The following is a 20,507-nucleotide window of genomic DNA, read 5'->3' on the forward strand; positions in this document are numbered from 1 at the left end:
TTTTGTGATGATCGTAAAAGTTGCTCTTATAATGACTTTGTGTGTCAGTCTTTACTGTTTTAAGTCATTGGATTTCACTGTAAATGTCCGCCACTGCTTGTTTGGAACCCTAGACTCGGGGCACTTGCAGGTCGCAGGAAAAGCGTCATCACCGGGCCACTGTGGCTCCTTATTGATTATGGGTAAGAAAGTGAAAACTGTTGAAAGCTGACATTAACCTTATAATTAAATGCACTCGTATGCCCGAACTGGCCAGTAATTATATTGCTGTGTTTTTTCAGTATTTTTTAAACTGGCGCGCGCACACACACACACACACACACACACACACACACACACACACACACACACACACACACACACACACACACACACACACACACACACACACACACACACCTAAAGCAAAGTCCCATATCTTGAGCCCCTGTAACCGACACCTTAGCAATGATGACCAGGCTCCTGATACGTAACATCCAGCCAGTCACTTATTTCACAGTCACACTACTACAGATGTTTGGAAGTGCAGAGCCTTTTGATGTACAGTGAGAAAGAATATCGTTGAGAGAGAGAAAGGACATGAATTAGGTAATAAAAAAAAAAAAGTTTGAGTTTGAGAATGCGAGATGTGGAAAATCAAGAAGTGATGTTTGGAGGTTTTGTGTGTGTGTGTGAGAGAGAGAGAGAGAGAGAGAGAGAGAGAGAGAGAGAGAGAGAGAGAGAGAGAGAGAAAGAAAGAAAACAGTTGACGAAGTAAAATAACTGATGGACAGAAATGGGTCAGTGAAATATTTATGGAAACGCATGACAGCTTAGCGTCCCCTTTTTGCCCGAAGGAAAATGGAATGGTCTGGAATCCACAAGCACTCAGAGGAAGATGTACGTTTGCGGGATGGAGCCTGGAATTCTAAAGCCTAGAATGATCATGAGTGCATTGGATGCATGGCGTATTATCACAGGGCACGGTTGGAAGCCCCATTCCTTTTGTGTGTGTGTGTGTGTGTTTAGATTATACCCACCACGTTCAGTAGTAAGACATATAGTACGGATGATGATGATGATATTATTGTTGAACAGTGCTTGCAGTATCATCTGTAATGCAAGCTTCAAACGTTTTGTAACATACTATTCATGACTTCATATAAAAATCTTCAGCAACTTGAAAAGAGAACTGAATTTACTGGTGATCTTACAGCACAGTCAGCAACAGGGTCATGACATACTGCAACAGGAGCATCATCTTGCAAGCCTTGAGGTGTGATATCCAAGGCATTCTTTGCTAAGTCTCTCGCAAGGGGCAAGGAGGGAACTTAAAGAAAAAAAAAAAAAAGGAAATGAGAACAAGAGCCAGGGGGCATGAAGTAAATTTTACCATGATACATGCTGAACCTAGTGTTAAGAACTGAGTGAAATACGTACTAAAATAGAAAAAGTAAGTTACGGGGACGTAATGAGGAAACGGAAATGGAAACACACACACACACACACACACACACACACACACACACACACACACACACACACACACACACACACACACACACACACACACAACGTTAAGGGCTTGTAGAGAGTACAAAAGGAAGAAAATCGATTGATGATTTTCAGTATAAGAATAATAAAAACTAGAGCTCTGTAACTGTCCTGCGGACAGTCACTAGCCTCCACCCACTGTTTCTTACAGTGACCTTGAACCCATTGGGGAGATTTGGATTTTGTTTCTATCAGCAATGGTCATACCAGGACACATAACCTGGGCCATTCAGGTTCCTTGTGCAGGCCATAAAGAAATTTCTAGTAGACACGACCAACCTGTCTTGCTCACAACATAATACAGGTATGACTTTGACAAGCCCTTCCACTGAGCGTAAAGGATTTGGATTTTTTTTTCTATCAGGAGTGGCCCATGCCAGGACACATAACCTGGGACATTCAGGTTCCTTGCACAGTCTCCGGTTCTCCTGGAATCGTTGCGAGATTCTGAGGCGGGCACAATGATGATACCAGCGAAAACAAGTCTCCACCTATGTAATAGGTGGAGACTAATAAGATATCAACACACTACCTTCTATGTATGCATTGTAACGGTCGGCTTGCATGTGCCTGACAATGTCGGGAAGCACGACTAACATGTTTAAGCCTTTTTTTAATGCCAGTTAAAGAGCAACTGATCTGTATGGCTTAGAAAGATGAGTGTCTGCCCCTGGAAAAGTGAACTTTCCCTTCCCCCCAGGTGTTCCGCGCGCAGATATACTCGTATGTGTGAAAGGCTTTTAGGTGTAGAGTGATTAGGTGCAAATGGAAACTGTGTTGGAGTGGCTGTGTTTGTGAGTGAGCTCGTCTGTAATCATAAGTGAATATCGACAAGGTACAAACGTGTGAGAATACAAGAACATGCCATACTGCATCCTCTCACAGATGGGGTCGATCCAAGCCCAGGAGGATTGGCATGCGTCTACTGTAAGCTCCAACTGAGAAATCAATTGTAAGGCAGTAAAGTAGTGGAACAAGAGCTGGCACCTCAGCGAAAATAGTAAGTGATTTTTACAGCATTCCTAGTCACTTAAAGCCACTTTTTGCAAGATATAATGAAATGAAATTGTTTGGGCTATGTCTGATGGATGGGGCCATTTACGAAATACAGTAAATGAGAGTGAGTGAGTGGGTGTGTGAATGGGTTACAATGTGTGAGTGAGTGAGTGCATAAGTGAGTGAGAGTGAAAGTGAGTGACTGGGAGTGAGTGAGTCAGTGAGTGAGAGTGAGTCAGTGATTGAGATTGAACGGAAGTGAGAGAGTGACTGAGTGAGAATGAACGAGTTAACGAGAGTGAGTGAGCGACAGGGTGAGTGAGTGATTGAGTGAGTGAGCGGAAGTGAGAGAGAGAGAGTGAGAGAGAATAAGCCCGACATGGCGTGACATATCAATCCTACATAGCCTAACTTTTTTCACCAGATAATGGTCATCATTAGCTGCAGTGTTGTTTCTATTTCAGACCCCCTCCCTCCCTTCAACGGTTCACTCTCCCCCATCTTTTCTCCTCAGCCCCCCCACCCTTCCTCCACCATTCCACCCCCTCTTCTTTCTTCCAATCTCCACCCCTCCACCTCCACTCTTCAGTCAGCCCCCCCTCCCCCATCAATCCCCACCACCTCTCCATCTGTACCCCTCAGTCACCCTCCCTCTCCTCTCCACATCTCTCCCCTACCTCTACTCCTCGATTACCCTCCCCTCCACCACTTCCTAACCCCTCCCTCCCTTCTCAGCATCACAAGGTCATCACTGCGCATGTCCCTCCACCCGCAGTCTCCTCTCCAGTCCCCACCACCTGGAGAGTATAATAGTCCCGGGCTCCAAGGTGCGTCCCCTCACTTCACTTCACGGGTACAGTAAGTCCTTGATATACTCCTTTCACTGTAACTTGGTCTAAGATTACCTTCTCCTCCTTCGTCATTGTTGAGTTGTGGAAGTAAATTCACACTTAGAAATTAATTCAGTCACGAAGAAGTCTTATAGAAGGGATGTAGAGTCGTAGCCTTGATAATACTCATTCTACTCTAGCTTGCTTTAAAATTGCCATCTCCCCATTTTCGATGCTGAGTTGTCACAGTGGATTAACACTAGAGAATGATGCCAGTCACGAAGAAGTGCAGTGGAAGGAATGTAGAGTTGTTGTCTTGATAATACTCATTTTACTCAAGCTTGGCCTAAAACTGCCATATCTCCAACTTCAGTGTTGAGTTGTAACAGTAGATTAACCTTAAAATATTATGCCAGTCACGAAGAAGTGCTGGGGAAAGGATGTAGAGATGCAGCATTGTCTTTACCACTGAGCCAAGTTAAATGAAATGCAACGGAACGGAAATCTGGCCCAAATTAAGGTAAAAAGAACTTCATTACCTTTGTATTTTACTTATTTTGCTGTTAATCCCTTCAATGTTTATGCTGTTTTGGATTCAGCCTTTCAGTATGCATACTGTGTGCTGTTTTGGATTTAACCCTTTAGTATATATGCTTTTTGAATTCAACCCCTTCAAAATGTATGCTTTTTTAAATTCATCCCTTTAATATACATATGCTGTTTTGGATTCAGCTCCTTCAATATATATTGTTTTGGATTCAGCTCCTTCAATATATGTTGTTTTGGATTCATCCCTTTCAATATATGTTGTTTTGGATTCAACCCCTTCAAAATATATGCTGTTTTGGATAATCACAGGGACACATTCATTACTTTATTCTTTCCGCCGCCAGACGATTTTATTCAGTTGAGTAAACCCGTCTTGCAGGGAAGGGGTGAGTGTAGATTAGGTTCAGAGTATGTCCGGGTTTGGTTCAAAGTACGCCCGGGTTTGGTTCAAAGTATGCCCGGGTTAGGTTCAAACTATGCCTGGGTTAGGTTCAAACTATGCCCGAGTTAGGTTTGGTTTGGGTGAGTTTCTACAAGGTACAGAATTATTTACGAGTTATTAACAAGTTTTCAGGGTAAATTTTAAAAGTTTTTTTATTTATTAGTTAATTTACAAGTTAAAGAATTATTTACAAGTTAAAGAAGAGATTGTTTTTTTCTTACCGGACATGCGGATCCCTTCCCCCCCCCCCTCTTGCCCGTGGCTCTCCCCTTCACCTTTGTTCTCCTTGAACCTGAACCTCAGCTCTACGATGGTGGCAGACTTTTTTATTTATTTATTTATTTTACTTCTACTGCTGTTAGTACTACATTTTGTGTTTATTATTATTATTATTATTATTATATTATTATTATGGCAGATGCAGGAGTATATTTCATTCGTCTAAGTAATCGTGTATTTCTTTCTCCACGATAACCTGATCAGGAGAAGAACAAGAGGTCTGATAATGGACCTGATACCCTCGATAACAAAACAGTGTACACGATAATCAACAGATACGATATATTACAATGAAGATAAAGAGATACCGTATTTATTACCTCCGCCGACGAAGCTGGAGGAAGTCATGTATTCACGTATGTTTTCTTTCTGTCTTGTTTGTCCAGACGATATCTCCAAAAGTTTTCAACGAATTTCAGTGAAATATTGTGGAAGGGTGAACCATGGGCAAAGGAAGAATTGTTTAAATTTTGGGTCGGATCCGGATCCGGATGCCGAATATCCCGCACAATATCTCCAAAAGTTCTCCGTGAATTTCAGTGACATTTTGTGGAAGAGTGGGTCATGGGCCAAGAAAGAATTGAGTTAATTTTGCAGCGGATCCGGATCCTATCTTCACGGATCCGGATCCGGATCCGCATCCTTTATCATGGCAATGGCGCTCTCTGAATGCTTTCTAGTTAACAGTGAATTACTAGGGAGCGCGACGATAAGGTATTCCACTCTCTTCACTTCATCTTGGCCTAAAATTGCCATCCGTCCATCCTGAATGCTGAGTTATTACAATAGAGTAACACAAAAATACTGATGCTAATCACGATGAAATGCTGCAGAAAGGATGTAGAACCACAGTATTGTCTTTTTCGGTGACTGAGCTACGTGAACTAAGCTGCCAAAGGATGAAGATTTTGGCCAAGTTAAAATGATTTCATTAGAGTTGCCATAGTCCCAGGCTCATCTGAAACGTGAGCCCGGTGGACTACAGGCGTAAGCTGATATTCTCCTGCAGTTCACCAGCCTCCCTTCGGGGGATAGGGAAGCAGTTGAAGAATGTTTGTATAACCAGGCTGTTGAGTGACCTGGCCAACGCGTGAAGGCGTCCCTCTCCAGCACCCATTGATAGGCTGGTGACTTTTTGTCCTTGCCATTTGCAGGTGATTTTATTCAGAAAAGCCCTTTCAGTTCGATGACGAGTTGTTTTGATTCGTGTGCTTGATAATGGCTTCATTGAGTTTTGTTTTTTTATTTATTCTTTTATTTATTTATTCGTTCGTACTTTATTGATAGATTCTTATTTCATTTTTTTTATTTGTTTTATTGATTTATTCTTGCAACCTACAGACAGTATTAATAAACTTCTTGAAATGAGAGAGTTAATGGAAGTTGTATCCTACCACTCCAGTGGGAAAAAGTCACTCCAAAGGTCAACAAGTCGTGCCAGGCACAACAGACGTCGCCTGACAGCAGCTTTTTTGTTGCTGTTAAATACTTAATCGTTACTGCCATTTATTATCAGTACACTATTGAAGTCTAAGGTAATGGCGCAAATGTTTTCAAGTTTCGCCCTCTGAATATCCGTTATCTTGCGTCTGACCTTTCAAGGTGACTCAGGGTCAAAGGTCATGGTGTCAAATGAAAGCCAGTTTGAGACTTCCTATATCTTGATAATAATAAATATCTATCTTCAACGAGTTTCGAGTTATAGCCCCTTGAATATCCGTGACCAGGAGTTTGTCTTTTCAAGGCCACTTACGGTCAAACGTCATGGTACCAAGTAAAATCCCATGCGGGACTTCCCGTGTGTTGATAATAGTGAATATCTGTCTTCAGCGCGTTTCGAGTTATGGCCCCCTGAATATCCGTGACCTTGAGCTTAACCTTTCAAGGTCACTCAATGTCTTGGTGCCAAATGAAAGCCCATAATGCGAGTTCCTGCATGTTCTTAATAGTAAATATCACTGTCTTCAACTGGTTTCAAGTTCTGGCCCGTTGAATATCCGTGACCTTGATTTTGACCTTTCAGAGTCACTCGATTACCTCCAAAATTATATCACTTTCTTTTGGGACCACTGGCCACATATTCTGAAAGTTTCATGTAATTTCATTCAACTGTTTTTCCGTAATGTTGCAACAAGGAAGCAAACAAACAAAACAAAACAAACCCCAACAAAAACAATACTTTGCCGGACTCCGTCCGGGCGAGGTAATAAAATTAGCTGGAGGTAGGAGTAATAAACTAAAAAAGACGTCACCAGATTGGTAGGGTTGAGACTTTTCGAACTGAGAGGTTGGGTATTGCCGTCTTCAGTCCCTGCACTACCAGAATTCCGTCAAAGCTGAATAGGCCTAACAACGTGTAAGGTCAGCAAGAATTAAATGAAACGTCGTAGAGGTGAAGAAGGATTGTGTGTTGGTGCGCCGAGGAGAGAGGATACGATTATCATGGTAAGACACAGGAAACCTGCATCATGTCACCACGATTTATCTTGTATGTAGAAATAATTATTTTTGTTCTCTTTGGTGCTGGAGACAGGTGCCTTCACGTGGTGGCACTAAAGTAGCTGGGTGGCTCCGCTGCCAGGTTATGCAGCGTCCCTCAGTTCCCTTTCTATACCCTGAAAGAGGGATGGTAGACTGCGGGAGAGGAGACAGCCTCAGCATGCAGTCTACTGTGTCCATATTGAGATGAACGTGGGTTACAGCAAATACTGCTGCTACATGTGCTCCTTCATGTTGCATCAATTTCTTTTTTTATCTTCCCACTGATATTTTTGTTTGTCTTTTGTAATACCAAAAATTTGTTTCACTCCTATTCGTTGCCTTGACATTGAACTGTAAGTACCCTTCAGTTGTCCTTTGTGTTCCATTTTAGCTTCGTCATTGTATCCTCTTCTTTTCTTTTCTTTTTTCACCATCATTCCTCAACCCGGCGTCTGTCTTCTGCTGTATTATTTCTTTCACCCAGTCATTTCTTCTTACCCCAGCCTTCCCCCGCTTCTCACTAACCTCGTCGTCATTTTAACCCTTTCATATATGTTCCCCATTTTCCCCCATATTATCTATGTTATGTGTTACGCACTCTTATGCCAACTTTCGCTCCCCCTTCCCCTGTCCCTCACTTTCCTCTCTTCGTCATCATCCTTTATCACATGTGTTTTTCTTAGTTGTTATTGTTTGCTTTCCCCCAGTAATGTCTGTTTTATTTCCGTTATATTTTAAAGAGCTTTACCTACTCCCAGATCTGTTTTTATCTCTTTCTCCTATATTTTAATTTCCAGTTCAATTTATATTTTCCTTTCTCAGCCTGTCTTCCGTATATTTCTTATTTCTCAATCTCTTTTCTTTCCCTGAGGCTTGCTTTTGTTTCTCTCCTTTTGCCTGCCTAAACTGTTCCTTTCCTGTTCTTTTATTTCTTTCTTTCGTCCCAGGTCCTTCACTATCTGCTCCTCGCATCCTGTCACGTAAGTCCTCCCTGCCTCTCACCTTGACCTCTCACCCCCCCCTCACCTCTCCTCTCACGCCATCTCTTTATTCTCCAGACATCCTTTTCTTCGATTCCTTCTTGGCCAGTTCATTACTCGTTTTCTTTTTCTTTCATCTTTTCTCACTCTGGTCTCCCTTGTCTTTCCTCTTTTCCCACCCCCTGTGCCTCCCCCCTAATCTTAATCTATTGTTTTTCCCATTTTCTCATTCCGTTTTCCCTTGTTTCTTCCATTCTCAGATTTTTTTTTTTCTCGCTGTTATTGTTTGTGTCTTTAACTCCCTCACTGTCACAGCTTTCTTCCACTCCCCCCACCATTCCTTCACGTGTGTTTCCTCCATAACTCCATCATTCCCTCATTGCTGTATATCCCAAGCTTCTCTCTTCTGACACTTCATTTCCCGAGTGTCTACATTTTTCTCACGTTTGTTTGTCGTCGTCACTCACGTCATGTTTTACCATACCTCCCCCACTCATACACCCAGACTCTGTGTACCGCCCCTCCCCTCCTGTTCTCCCCTGCCTTCTCTTCTTCTCTCCCATCTTCTCTTCTCCCCCACTTTTTCCTCTTCTCCCCCACCTTCTCCTCTTCTTCCCCACCTTCTCTTCCCACCCACATTCACTTCTCTCTACGTTTTTTCTTTCACCTTCTCTTCTTCTCCCCCACCCTCTCTTCTCTAACTCCTTCTCCTCTTCTTCCCTTCCTTTTCCTCTTCGCCCACACCTCTACGCCTTCACCCTTACCTCCGCAGTGTACACCTCACCCACACCATCCTATGCCTCCCTCACGCCCTATGTCAAAACTGTCACACACCAATTTAACCTAACTTAACCTAACCTTAGCCAAACTAACCCAACTTCTAACGTAATCTAATCTAACCTGTCCTAACCTAACCCAATCTTTTGTAACCCAATATAACCTAATCCAACCTAAAATAACCTAACCCAACCTAACTTCCCTTAATGTAACCTAGCTTCCCCTGACTCCACAGACCAAGATGAGGATCCTCTGTTTACTGCTGCTGGTTGGAGGGGCGCTTGCCGCTGGTGAGTCTCTGCTGTGGTGTAGATGGTGATGATTCCATAGGTTATTTCTAGAATAAGATAGATATGTGACTGCAGAAGGTTGAATGTATGATACTGTCTGAGCGTCTGGAGCTCTCTGAATACGGAATTTACCATAGTATTTGATGATGATGATGATGATGATGATGATGATGATGATGATAGAGATAGTGATGGTACTGCTAGTACTGACGATGATGATGATGATGATGATGATGATAATGGTAGTGGTGGTTATGGTACTGACGATGATGATGATGATGATGATGGTAATGATGGTGGTAGTGGTGATAGCACTGATGTTGATGATGATGATGATCATAGTGATGGTGGTGGTGGTGGTGGTGGTGGTAGTGAAGATGATGGTGATGATAGGGACGGTAGTGATGATGATGATGATCATAGTGATGGTGGTGGTGGTGGTAGTGAACATGATGATGATGATGATGATGATGAATTTTTTTCTTATATCACAATAGCTGGAACGTTACAGCAAGTAAGAGAAATATTCAGCCTTTTAAATCTTCATGTTTCTTTAAGGACACATCAGTAAAGTAACTGTGTATGTATCGATTTATCGATACGCCTATACAGCCATCCATCCTCTTCAGTAATTACATTTACCTTTTCCCTTACCTAATACCTCGTTCAAAGGTATTGAGTGGTTAGAGGACAGTTAGACACACACACACACACACACACACACACACACACACACACACACACACACACACACACACACACACACTCACACACATAGATAGATGGATAGATAGATAGATATAGGTATATAGATATATAGGTAGATAGATGTTTGTGTGTATGTATGTATGTACAGTATGTATGTACCCACAAGAACCTTAAGAGTACCCACAGCACGTTGCGTTATTAAGAGGTGTAGTTCCTCCAAATATACATTATACTTCGTTCAGCATTTTTATTGCATCAGATGGGTTTTATTTAGTCAGTCCGTTTTAGTTCAATCACCTTACTCATTTAGTTCAGTTTAGTCAGTAGTCTTCAGCCGTACGATCCAGTTTTAGTCAAGTCTTAAGCCTTTTTATTAATTCACGTGTGTCCGTATTTCCCGCCTGTCAGACGTGGTGGCCCCCGAGGACTGCACCGCCTTCCCCTGCCTTATCTTCAACGACGAGTTTGACTACCTAGACCATGACGTCTGGGAGCACGAGCTTACCATGTCCGGCGGAGGGGTGCGTGCTGCGTTCTGCTTTTGTTTTCAGCTTTTTTTTTTTTCTTTTACGATCAAACTCACTGAAACACTAATCATTCCATCATAGCATTAAATTACAAGACAACAGACTAGTTTACATTTCATCATGAACCAGTTTCTTGCGTTTTATTGATGAGATGTGAATTACTAGGTGGATAAAGAGAAATGCAATGAGATGATTTAGACATATTAGAAATAGAAATATGCTAACAGAATGGTTGCTAAGGGAAGTATTTGTGAGTAACACTGACAGTATTGTTGGAAAAGAACGGCTGTATATGCTGTGGAAGATAAGAGTGAATTACTGTATGTTGGTGAGAAATATTAGAGAGAAGAGTGATAGGGAGTTATGAGGGTTATAAGGACATTGTAGCCTGGAAGCGGTTCTGTCATGGTTCTCGTTAAGGAGAAAGGCTCAGCTAGAGATGATGATGATAATGATAATAACAGTTTATCAGTTTTTTTTTATATTTTAAAGCAAATGGATAAGGTAGTTACATTTGATTGGTTTCATGGCGTCACATTTTCTGAAGAGATAAGGTGGTTGCATATCAGGAGGTTTTACATCTTGGAATTTACGGAACAGATGAGGTAGTTACAAGTCTAACCTTATCCCTCTTATAATCTTAGTTACGACTTTGAATTGATCGTAAGTCTATGTTCGGGGGTCATTTGCGATCGTTTCCCTGTCGTAACCCTAGACTTGATTTATTTATTTACTTTTTTGCAGGAAGAACTAGACACGCGGAGGAAGATTTTGCACTCTCCCTTCCCTGTCCTAAAAAATAAAAGGTAACCTTCGATAGTATTTCTCTCGTAATTTTTTTTTTTTTCTGTAGAAGGAACAACAGACATGGGAAGACGGCGCAGTGTTTCTCGTTATCCTTCCTTCAGAACCAAATCCTAAGTTACGACAGAGAATCGATCGCCAATTTGTTCGCCAATCTCACCCCTGCCTCTCTCCCTCTCTGCACAGAATTGGGAGTTCCAAGTGTACGTGAACAACCGCAGCGTCAGTTACACCAGAGGTTCCACGCTCTTCATCAGGCCCGTGAGTACCAGCGGTGAAATTCAGTGACGGTGAAAATCAGATATTAGCTACGGTGAAGAGGTGTCAGTGAAAATTCAGTTTCTCTGATGAGGAAGCTTCGATATCAGTTACGGTGAAAGTTGGGATCAGTGAAAATTCAGCAGGTGTGACGGTGAAAAGTAGGGATAAGTTTGAAAAGGTCAGGATCGGTAGAGGTTCAGTGGCTGTAACAGTGAAAATTTTGTACCGGTATCATTAACACTCAAAGCTTTGGTGTCAGTAAAGGGGATCACTTGGTGCTGATGACAGGGAATAGTTGGTATAAGTAACAGTGAGAACTTTTGTGGCGGTAACTGTGACGAGTACCTGTATGTAACGGGAAATTCGGGATCATTAACAGTGAAAATTCGGTATCAGTGCCAGCGAAAATTCTGAAGCTGTAATAGTCGGTATCAGAAACATTAAAAAGCTGTAATTGTGGAGTCTTTTGGCTGTCAAACGTAATAGGGCAAGACGCAAGAGTTAACTTTATTGTGTTCAGTGAGCTTTGATTTTTGAGGTGCGTGTGTATGTGTGTGTGTGTGTGTGCTAATTTCTATAATGGTGGGAGATAAAATCATTGTCAATACAAAGTTCTTTATTCCATTTACTTATTCTTATATACAAAAAATTACTTAGAATACAAGCAATCAGTTTAAACATTTCTGGCAAGTAACACTGCTCCAACCCTGAGTTATCCTTGTCATATCATTGAATAGACGGTGGGTATTAATGCCGTCAAAGCGTAGCGCCATGTGTGGTGGAGTACGGAACAAAGAAGCCTGCCAACAGCCTGAATTCTCTCTCTCTCTCTCTCTCTCTCTCTCTCTACCTACCTACCTACCTATCAATTTGTATGTCTGTTTTACCATCCGTCAGTCAGTCAGTCAGGCTGTCTGTCTATCTTTTTAACCATATATCTGTCAGTCTGTCTAACTATCGATCTGACTATCTACCTATTTATCTCCATATATTTATCTGTCTATCACCACAGGAACTAACATCACGGTGGAAGGACGAGGCGTTCCTAAGCAGCGGTGATTTGAACCTGTGGGGCATGAACGGCCGCGGTGACGTGTGTACCGGCAATTCTTACTACGGCTGTAGCCGCGTCGGCACCCCAATCAACCTCGTCAACCCCGTCATGAGTGCCAGGCTGAGGACGCAGAAGGACTTTGCCTTCAGGTATTTACAGTTTTTTTTACACGTTTCTTTTTACGCATATTTACGCATATTTTGAGAGATGGTGGTTCAGAGGTAAAGCGTCTGACTCGGGAGCGAAGAGTCGTGAGTTCGCGCCTCGCCCAGGTAAGCTGCCATGCCGGGAAAGGTAGCGCTCTCCTGTCACCCCGCTGGTTGTACCAGCCGTGGCTCAGTGAGTTAGGGCGCTTGACCGAGGGATCTGAGGTTCGAGTCCAGCCAAGGGTCATTGCTAGACATCAGGAAGGGCATCCAGTCATAAAGTGCTACACGCTTCAAAAACCTAAGTCCTCTACCCAGGGGCAACGCCTTGGCTCGTATTGACCAAAAAAGGGACAGGGCATATAACTCAAAAACTAAATATATAAACATTTTACATAATATTACTCGTCAACCCCGACATGAGTGCCAGGCTGTGGTATAAGTTTCATATATTTACAGCTTTTTTGCATGTTTAGACTTTTTATGCATGTTTGCAGATTTTTACACACTCACATTTTACACATTTACTCGTCAGCCCTATCATGAATGCCATGCTTCGGTCACAGAAGGACTTTAGCTTTCATTATTGGCACAGCACTTATTTAAACATTTTCCACATTATTTTCACACACACACACACACACACACACACACACACACACACACACACACACACACACACACACACACACACACACACACACACACACACACACACACACACACACACACACACACACTAGTGATTAAGTTTAACCCTATCAATGTGATAAAGTAATTTTTCTTTTCTTGCTTATTCCCATGCCGTGTCTGAACGTTTATATTCAGATTAGGAGACACATAATGCTGACGATGAAGATGATGTTGATGACAGTGATGATGATAATGATAATGATGATAAGGATGATGATGTTATTAATGATGATGATGATATACATGGCATCCTAACAACTGACCTTTTTAATGCAGATATGGACGTATTGAAGTGCGTGCGAAGATGCCCCGTGGAGACTGGCTCTGGCCTGGTGAGTAGTAGTGTGTGTGTGTGTGTGTGTGTGTGTGTGTGTGTGTGTGAGAGAGAGAGAGAGAGAGAGAGAGAGAGAGAGAGAGAGAGAGAAAGAGAGGTAATGATAATAATAATAATAATCAGTCTTTCATTCATCCATCATCCAATCCTACGTTGCCCCATGAGGAGCGTAGGAGCCCATAGGCAAGTTGGTCCTGACTTTAAGATGAGAGTGACCAGCCTCACTAATCGATGTGTGGCATTACGTGAGCAATAAACCCCAACCACCCATGGATATAAACCTTCACCGGCTCAGTCCGACTGGAGCACCGTAATTAGCCTACCCACTAAATCACCAGGTGCCAAGATTTGGTTATATGGTTACCACCCAGCGTAGAAAATGGTTTCCTGGTGTACAGGAAACCATTTGGCTTGTCACTTAGTGTAGAGTCACCCACAGGCGGAAGGAAGAGGAAAGTATGAAGGAAAGAAAGACAGAAGAGGGAGTGTAAAGTCACCCGTAGGCAGAAGAACGAAGAAAGAATGAAGGAAATATAATAATAATAATAATAATAATAATAATAATAATATAATGATAATAATAACCCCGCCTACCCTGTCTCCCACCCCCCTCAGCTATCTGGATGCTGCCCTACCACTGGCCGTATGGCCCCTGGCCTGCCAGCGGAGAAATCGGCATTGTGGAGTCTCGAGGTGAGATGTAGGATTAGCAGGACTTTTAGACTCGTTTTTGCCAATTGATTGTCTAAAATTATGGACAGGCATATGTAGAATGATGTAGTGAAATAATGTACTATCTGTTATGTTTAGAATGTCGATTATGGCAAGAACTACGAACGATCATGTCTAGAATAATGTACAAGAGCAGTGTACTAATTGTTGAACGTGGGTGAGAATAATGTACTGTAATAATGTACTAACTGTTGTACTTGTGTGTGTAAAGGCAACGACCACTACGGTGACATCGGTAACCAGGCTGCCAGCTCCACCCTGCACTGGGGACCTCACTGGCCACTCGACTTCTACGATAAGACCTTCATGCAGTAGTCAGTATTTGCTTCTTCTAACCTAATCTAACCTCATCTAACCCTCCCTGACCTCACCTAACCTCACCTCTAGTTAGTATTTGCGTCATCTAAATTAATCCAACTTCACCTAACCTCACCACCCATATGCTAATCAAACCAAACCTAACAACCTATTCTGTATTAAACCAGCCTAACCCATCCTTACGTAACCTAACATGACTTAATACTAATCCAAACTAACCTGGCCTAGTTATCCTCTTTTTACTTTGACTTGGCCTAAAACTGACATCTCTCCACCCAGATTACTGAGTTGTACCAGTATAGTAACACTAGAATATGATGCTAGTCACGAGGAAGTGCCAGGAAGGAATATAGAAACGTAGCACCGTCTATTTTATTTTCTGCCAGTGAACTACGTTAAATAAGCTGCAAAAGGACGAAAATCTGGGCCAAGTTAAGATGGAAATGTGTATTATTGTCACTTTGTCCATTTAGCATATTATCCAGAAGTGGTATTCTCATTACCAACTTTTCCCCGTCGTAACTTAGGTATATTTTTTACAGGAAGAACTAAGCAGGGGAAGATTTTACACACCATTCCCTGATCATTCTGTAGAAAACAGTTATGAACCTACAGTTTTTTTCGTCTTGTAACTGAGATATATTTATAAATTTGGAACAGGAGACAAGAGGAAGATTCGACAGCCTCCTTGTCCTTCCTGCAAATCGAAAACCGAGTGACGACAGGGGAAGGGATCGTAAATGCGTTTGTGTTCCGGTCCAGAAGGATAATTCTGTTCCCATTCTTATCATGTACCGTTTCTTTCATATCATGCATCGTCTCACTCTAATCTTGAAGCAGCCCCTTATCAGTACCTATCATCACTATACGTGGATTAATTTCGCTGTAACCTCATAGCCTTTTTTTGCACGCTAATGTTATTCTCACATTTATTTCTACACTCACCTCACTGGCCACCCACCTACATTATAACCATCATACAGTGTTATTATTATCTTCAGTCTGTTCGTGCTGTTATTCTCACTAACTCAACCGTATATATTATCTACATTAACTCCCATGAAATACGGTAGATAGGTGATAAACAGCTAGATGGAATTAGTCTTCTCTCTCGCTGTCTACCTCCCATCATCATCATCATCATCATCATCATCATCATCCAGACATATTAAAGATAGTGATGTATGCAAGCCCACAATATCTGACGGTCATTTGCGGAACTTTTTTGAGCATTAGGCCCCGTACTCACAGCTGTTGTGGAAGCTCCCTACCACTTTTTCGTAAGTGATTTATTTTGTTTAATACATCTGGTTGTTCTTTTTGTCTGTTACATAAATCCTTCCAATATCGCCATATTCTGCATAAATAACATACAAATGGGTATTAACCTGCCATATCCAAAAAATAAATCGCTAAGGAAGAAGTGTTTGGGAACACATTCGGCAGCAAATTACTGTCAGAGACGGGGGTTTGCCTGCACCTTCTTGATCTCCATTTCATCCCGTTCAGTGTGATGAGTAAATATTGCATTATTTTTGCTGTCCAAACAATTTTTATTCATCTTATGATATACTGTTTTCAGACTGGAGGGTTAGGATTGCTTGGGTTTGAACAACAAACTGGAGGCGATGGATATAGCGTTCTGCCACTGACCTAAGTTGAAATATCTTGTAACAGCAGAAACAAGCAGCATAAAAGGGCGTCACCGAACTGGAGGAGTTGATGCTGCCGAAAAATATGAAAAATTCAAAACAAATAAAAGCTTTAAAAACTTGTCGAAAGAAAATCAAAACTACAAATTCTCACACTTCATTTTCGTCCCACAGCACCGCCAACGACGGGTCCTTCGCCAACAGCTTCCACACCTGGCGCCTCGACTGGACCAAGACCGATATGAGGTGAGTAGTCCTGGGGGAGTCGAGGTGGATCGGTGGTACTGTGCTCTTTTCGCGATGTGTGTATGCAATAAGTTTACAGCTCTAAACCCAAGCTGTTTCTGACGTTTAAAGTAGGTGTATGAAGTATGTTCTTTCATATGATTGCACCCTGTCATTTCGTCCGATAGTATTTTACAGATTATGGTGCACGCAGACAGTTGTATACAGTACTTTGATGCGTTTAATTATGTTATTCTTCCTCAGTAAAAAAAAAAATAAGTAGTCCTGAAGTGAATCTCATATCCTGGTGTGTCGCTGTATTAGAGCGTGCCTTGATGTATCTTACTGTCCCTTTGTTTATCGTTATGTGTCGTTATGTGACTCTATGTATCTTTCTGTATTATCGCTAATCCTGCTGTGACACAGACGACGCCTTCCCGCCCTCAGATTCGTGGTATATCGCAGCGTATCTTTCATTATATTTCTGTATTATCGCTTATCGTGGTTTGACACAGATGACACCCTCCCACCCTCAGATTCGTGGTGTATCGGCGTGTATCTTTGTGTACCATTCTGTATCATCGCATATCCTGATGTGACACAGATGACACCCTCCCGTCCTCAGATTCGTGGTGTATTGCATTGTGTCTTTGTGTATCGTTCTGTATCATGGCTTATCGTAGTTTGACGTAGATGACGCACTCCCTCCCTCAGATTCTACGTGGACGATATGCTGGTGATGACCGTGGACCCCGGCACCAACTTCTGGGACTTCAGCGGCCTCGGCAGCCAGTACGACAATCCCTGGGTGGCCGGCGACAAGATGGCTCCATTTGACCAGAAGGTGACGCGTAGGAATGATTGGTTACAGTCGATCATTTTATTTATTATTTTCTGTTATTGCATTCATTCTTTCATTCAGGCATTAATTGTAGTCCTTGGTTCATGTGAATGTGAACCCTGTGGACTGCAGGCCGAAGTTGCTCTTGTTCTGCAGTCCATCTTCCCCCATTACGTTTCGGGAGATAGAAGGGGTAGCTCCACTGCCTGGCTATATCTGTGCCACCACGTGAAGGTGTCCTTTTCCAGCACCAACACACACAGGTCTACATCACGCTTAGCTAACTCATTTTAGCTCCACTAATTGGCCATATCAGTGGCACCACATGAAGGCCTCCCTCTCCAGCACTAGCCAGCAGTTTTAGATCACTATCCTTCCTTTCCCACCCACAGCTTCCCTTTTCCATGTATATATATATTATTCTTTCCCTTTTTCATAGACGAGTACATATTTTTCCACTTTCCCTTTTTTCATGTGTATATTTTTTTTTCCTCTGGGTCGCAGTTCTACATCATCTTGAACCTGGCAGTCGGCGGTACGAATGGGTTCTTCCCCGACAATGTGCCCTCCAACCCCTCCAAGCCCTGGTCCAACACCTCTCCACAGGCCTTCCTTGACTTCTGGAACGGGGTGAGTGGGTGGATGGCTGGCTGGGTGAGTGGATGGATGGGTGGATGGGTGAGTGGGTGGATGGGTGGGCTGATCGATGGATGGATGAAAGGACGAATGAATGAATGGATGGATGGGTAGACTAATCGGTAGAGGGATAGATGGGTGGACGGATGGATGAATGGACGAATGAATGAACGAGTTTTATGTGAATGGATGTATGAAAGGATGTGTTCATGATTGGGTGTGTATTTTCTCACGTGGTAGGGTGAATGACCTTTTCCCCATACTTGCGCTTATTTCACCCCAATTTTTCTTAATTTATCCTTCTCTCACACGTGTATTTATTTATTAATAGATTCAATCATTTTATTTTAAAGCTCCCTACGTTCTTACTATTTTTTCCTGACCTTTTTACTCCTCTTTCTCTCACCCTCCCATATTTGCCATTTTTTCCCTTTCTCTCTTAACTCCTTTTTTGTCATTTGCCAAATTTTGTCTCCCAATTGTCATCCCACATTTTTCATTTGCCGTAGTTCTTATTTCATATATTACTTTCACTCTTCCCATTTGACATTTTTTCAACCCATGTTTTTATCTCACATTTTCTCACGCCATTTTTTAAAATCCCTTTCTATTTACCTTTTCTCATTTGTCATTTTTTGTATCTCTGTTTCTGACTCACTATTCATATTTGCCATATATTTTTTTTAACCCCTGTCTCTTTCACTGTTCTCATTTCCCTCTACCTCCTTGCCCCTCATATTATCTGCTCCCTTTTTCTTTTTTTTTTTTTTTTTCCCTAGCGTGGTGATTGGCTGCCAACTTGGGAGCAGGGTGAGGGCCGAATCAGCGAGAATGCCGCCCTTGAGGTAGACTACGTGAAGGTGTGGAAAATGGAGAGCATTGAGCAGTAGATTCCACCTCCTCTTTAGCCTGCCGCTGAACACATCTGCTTACAGTTTGTCCTGTGATGTAACAAATTCAGAAGATTGACTTATATGCCACTTTTATGCACAGATGAGCTCCATTAAGGCCGGGAATGCCCTTTTTTTTTTTTTTTTTTTTTTTTATTCGCGATGTCAGGACGATTTTATTCAGCTCTGGACAGGTTTTACGAACTGGAGGGGTTAGCTAGCCTTAATAGACCCCTTCAATACTCGAGGTTTTTCCTAAGTTGAATATAATCGTCTAAAGGCAAGAGTAAACTGGTATTAACAACCGGGATTCAAGAAATGTGATTTTTTTTTTTTTTTTTTTTTTTTTTTTTTTTTTTTTTGAGAGCTCAGCACGATACAGGGAATGACGGTATTAAACGTACACAACGTACTCTTTCTTTGAGACGCACATGATTCCTAATAATAAAAATTGTGCATGCTATCTCTTCATTTTTTTCCATGTAAGAATATTGTAACTGTTCAAAGGAAGTAGGCCTATGCTGCAGGAGTGGACCTTATTCCGAAGGGAAGTGTGGTAGTCAGAATTTTCTCTTCCTTGTGCTAGCTATGTACAAATTGGAATGAGTGTCTGTAGGGAGAGTGATGTTTGTGAAAGTTGGTTTTCAATGACTGTTTGTGTGTCAGTCAATACTCAATGATAATTGTAAAGTCGGTGTTATAAAGGATGTTTGTTAGTCATTCTGTACAGTTTTGTGATTATTTTAAAGATTTGTGTTGCAACTTTTTTTTTTTTTTTTTCAGTCTAAACAGTTAAACAGTTAAATTTTGTGTTATAATGACTGTGTTTGTTTGTCAGTTTGTGGTGATTGTGAAAGTTGCTGTTATGATGACGATTTGTTTGTGTCAGTCTATACAGGTTTGTGATGACTGTAAAAGTCGGTGCAATAATGACTTTGTGTGTCAGTCTATACTGTTAAAGTCATTGGATTTCACTGTAAATGTACGCTACTGCATGTTTGGAACCCTAGTCTCGGGGCACTTGCAGGTCGCAGGAAAAACGTCATCACCGGGCCACTGTGGCTCCTTATTGAGTATGGGTAAGGAAGTGAAAACTCTTTAAACCTGACATTATTTAACTGTATAATTAAATGCACTTGTATTGCCGAACTGGCTAACAATTATATTTCTCTATTTCTCAATATTTTTGGAATGGAGATATTAGTGACACACACACACACACACACACACACACACACACACACACACACACACACACACACACACACACACACACACACACACACACACACACACACACACACACACACACAGATCAGACTAATCCCTAAGGTAAAATCCCATATCTAGAGTCCTTGTAACCAACACCTTAGGAATAATAAACAGGCTTCAGAAACATACGTAACATCTAGCTAGTCACTCATTACACAATCACACTACTACAGGTGTTTGGCAGTTCAGAGCCTTTAGATGTGCAATGAGAAGGAATGTCAATGAGACAACGGATATGAATTGGGTACCAATATATA

The 20,507-nt window shown here is 41.9% G+C and overlaps 1 protein-coding gene across 1 annotated transcript; it reads left to right on the top strand.

Moving 5' to 3' along the window:
* Positions 1–3,376: 3,376 nt before the first annotated feature.
* On the top strand, positions 3,377–18,978 carry LOC145412905 (beta-1,3-glucan-binding protein-like). The gene is made up of 12 exons (XM_080282700.1): positions 3,377–3,387; positions 9,103–9,157; positions 10,274–10,386; positions 11,383–11,457; positions 12,470–12,660; positions 13,627–13,682; positions 14,300–14,377; positions 14,628–14,730; positions 16,561–16,632; positions 17,326–17,455; positions 17,957–18,082; positions 18,868–18,978. Exons 2-12 carry the CDS (start codon positions 9,109–9,111, stop codon positions 18,976–18,978), a joined length of 1,104 nt encoding a protein of 367 aa, XP_080138826.1. The 5' UTR covers positions 3,377–3,387; positions 9,103–9,108.
* Positions 18,979–20,507: the final 1,529 nt, after the last annotated feature.

The sequence above is a fragment of the Coenobita brevimanus genome, chromosome 94 (assembly GCF_032717465.1).
Source record: "Coenobita brevimanus isolate Jiangsu-jjx chromosome 94, ASM3271746v2, whole genome shotgun sequence".
In the NCBI taxonomy this organism is placed as follows: domain Eukaryota; kingdom Metazoa; phylum Arthropoda; class Malacostraca; order Decapoda; family Coenobitidae; genus Coenobita; species Coenobita brevimanus.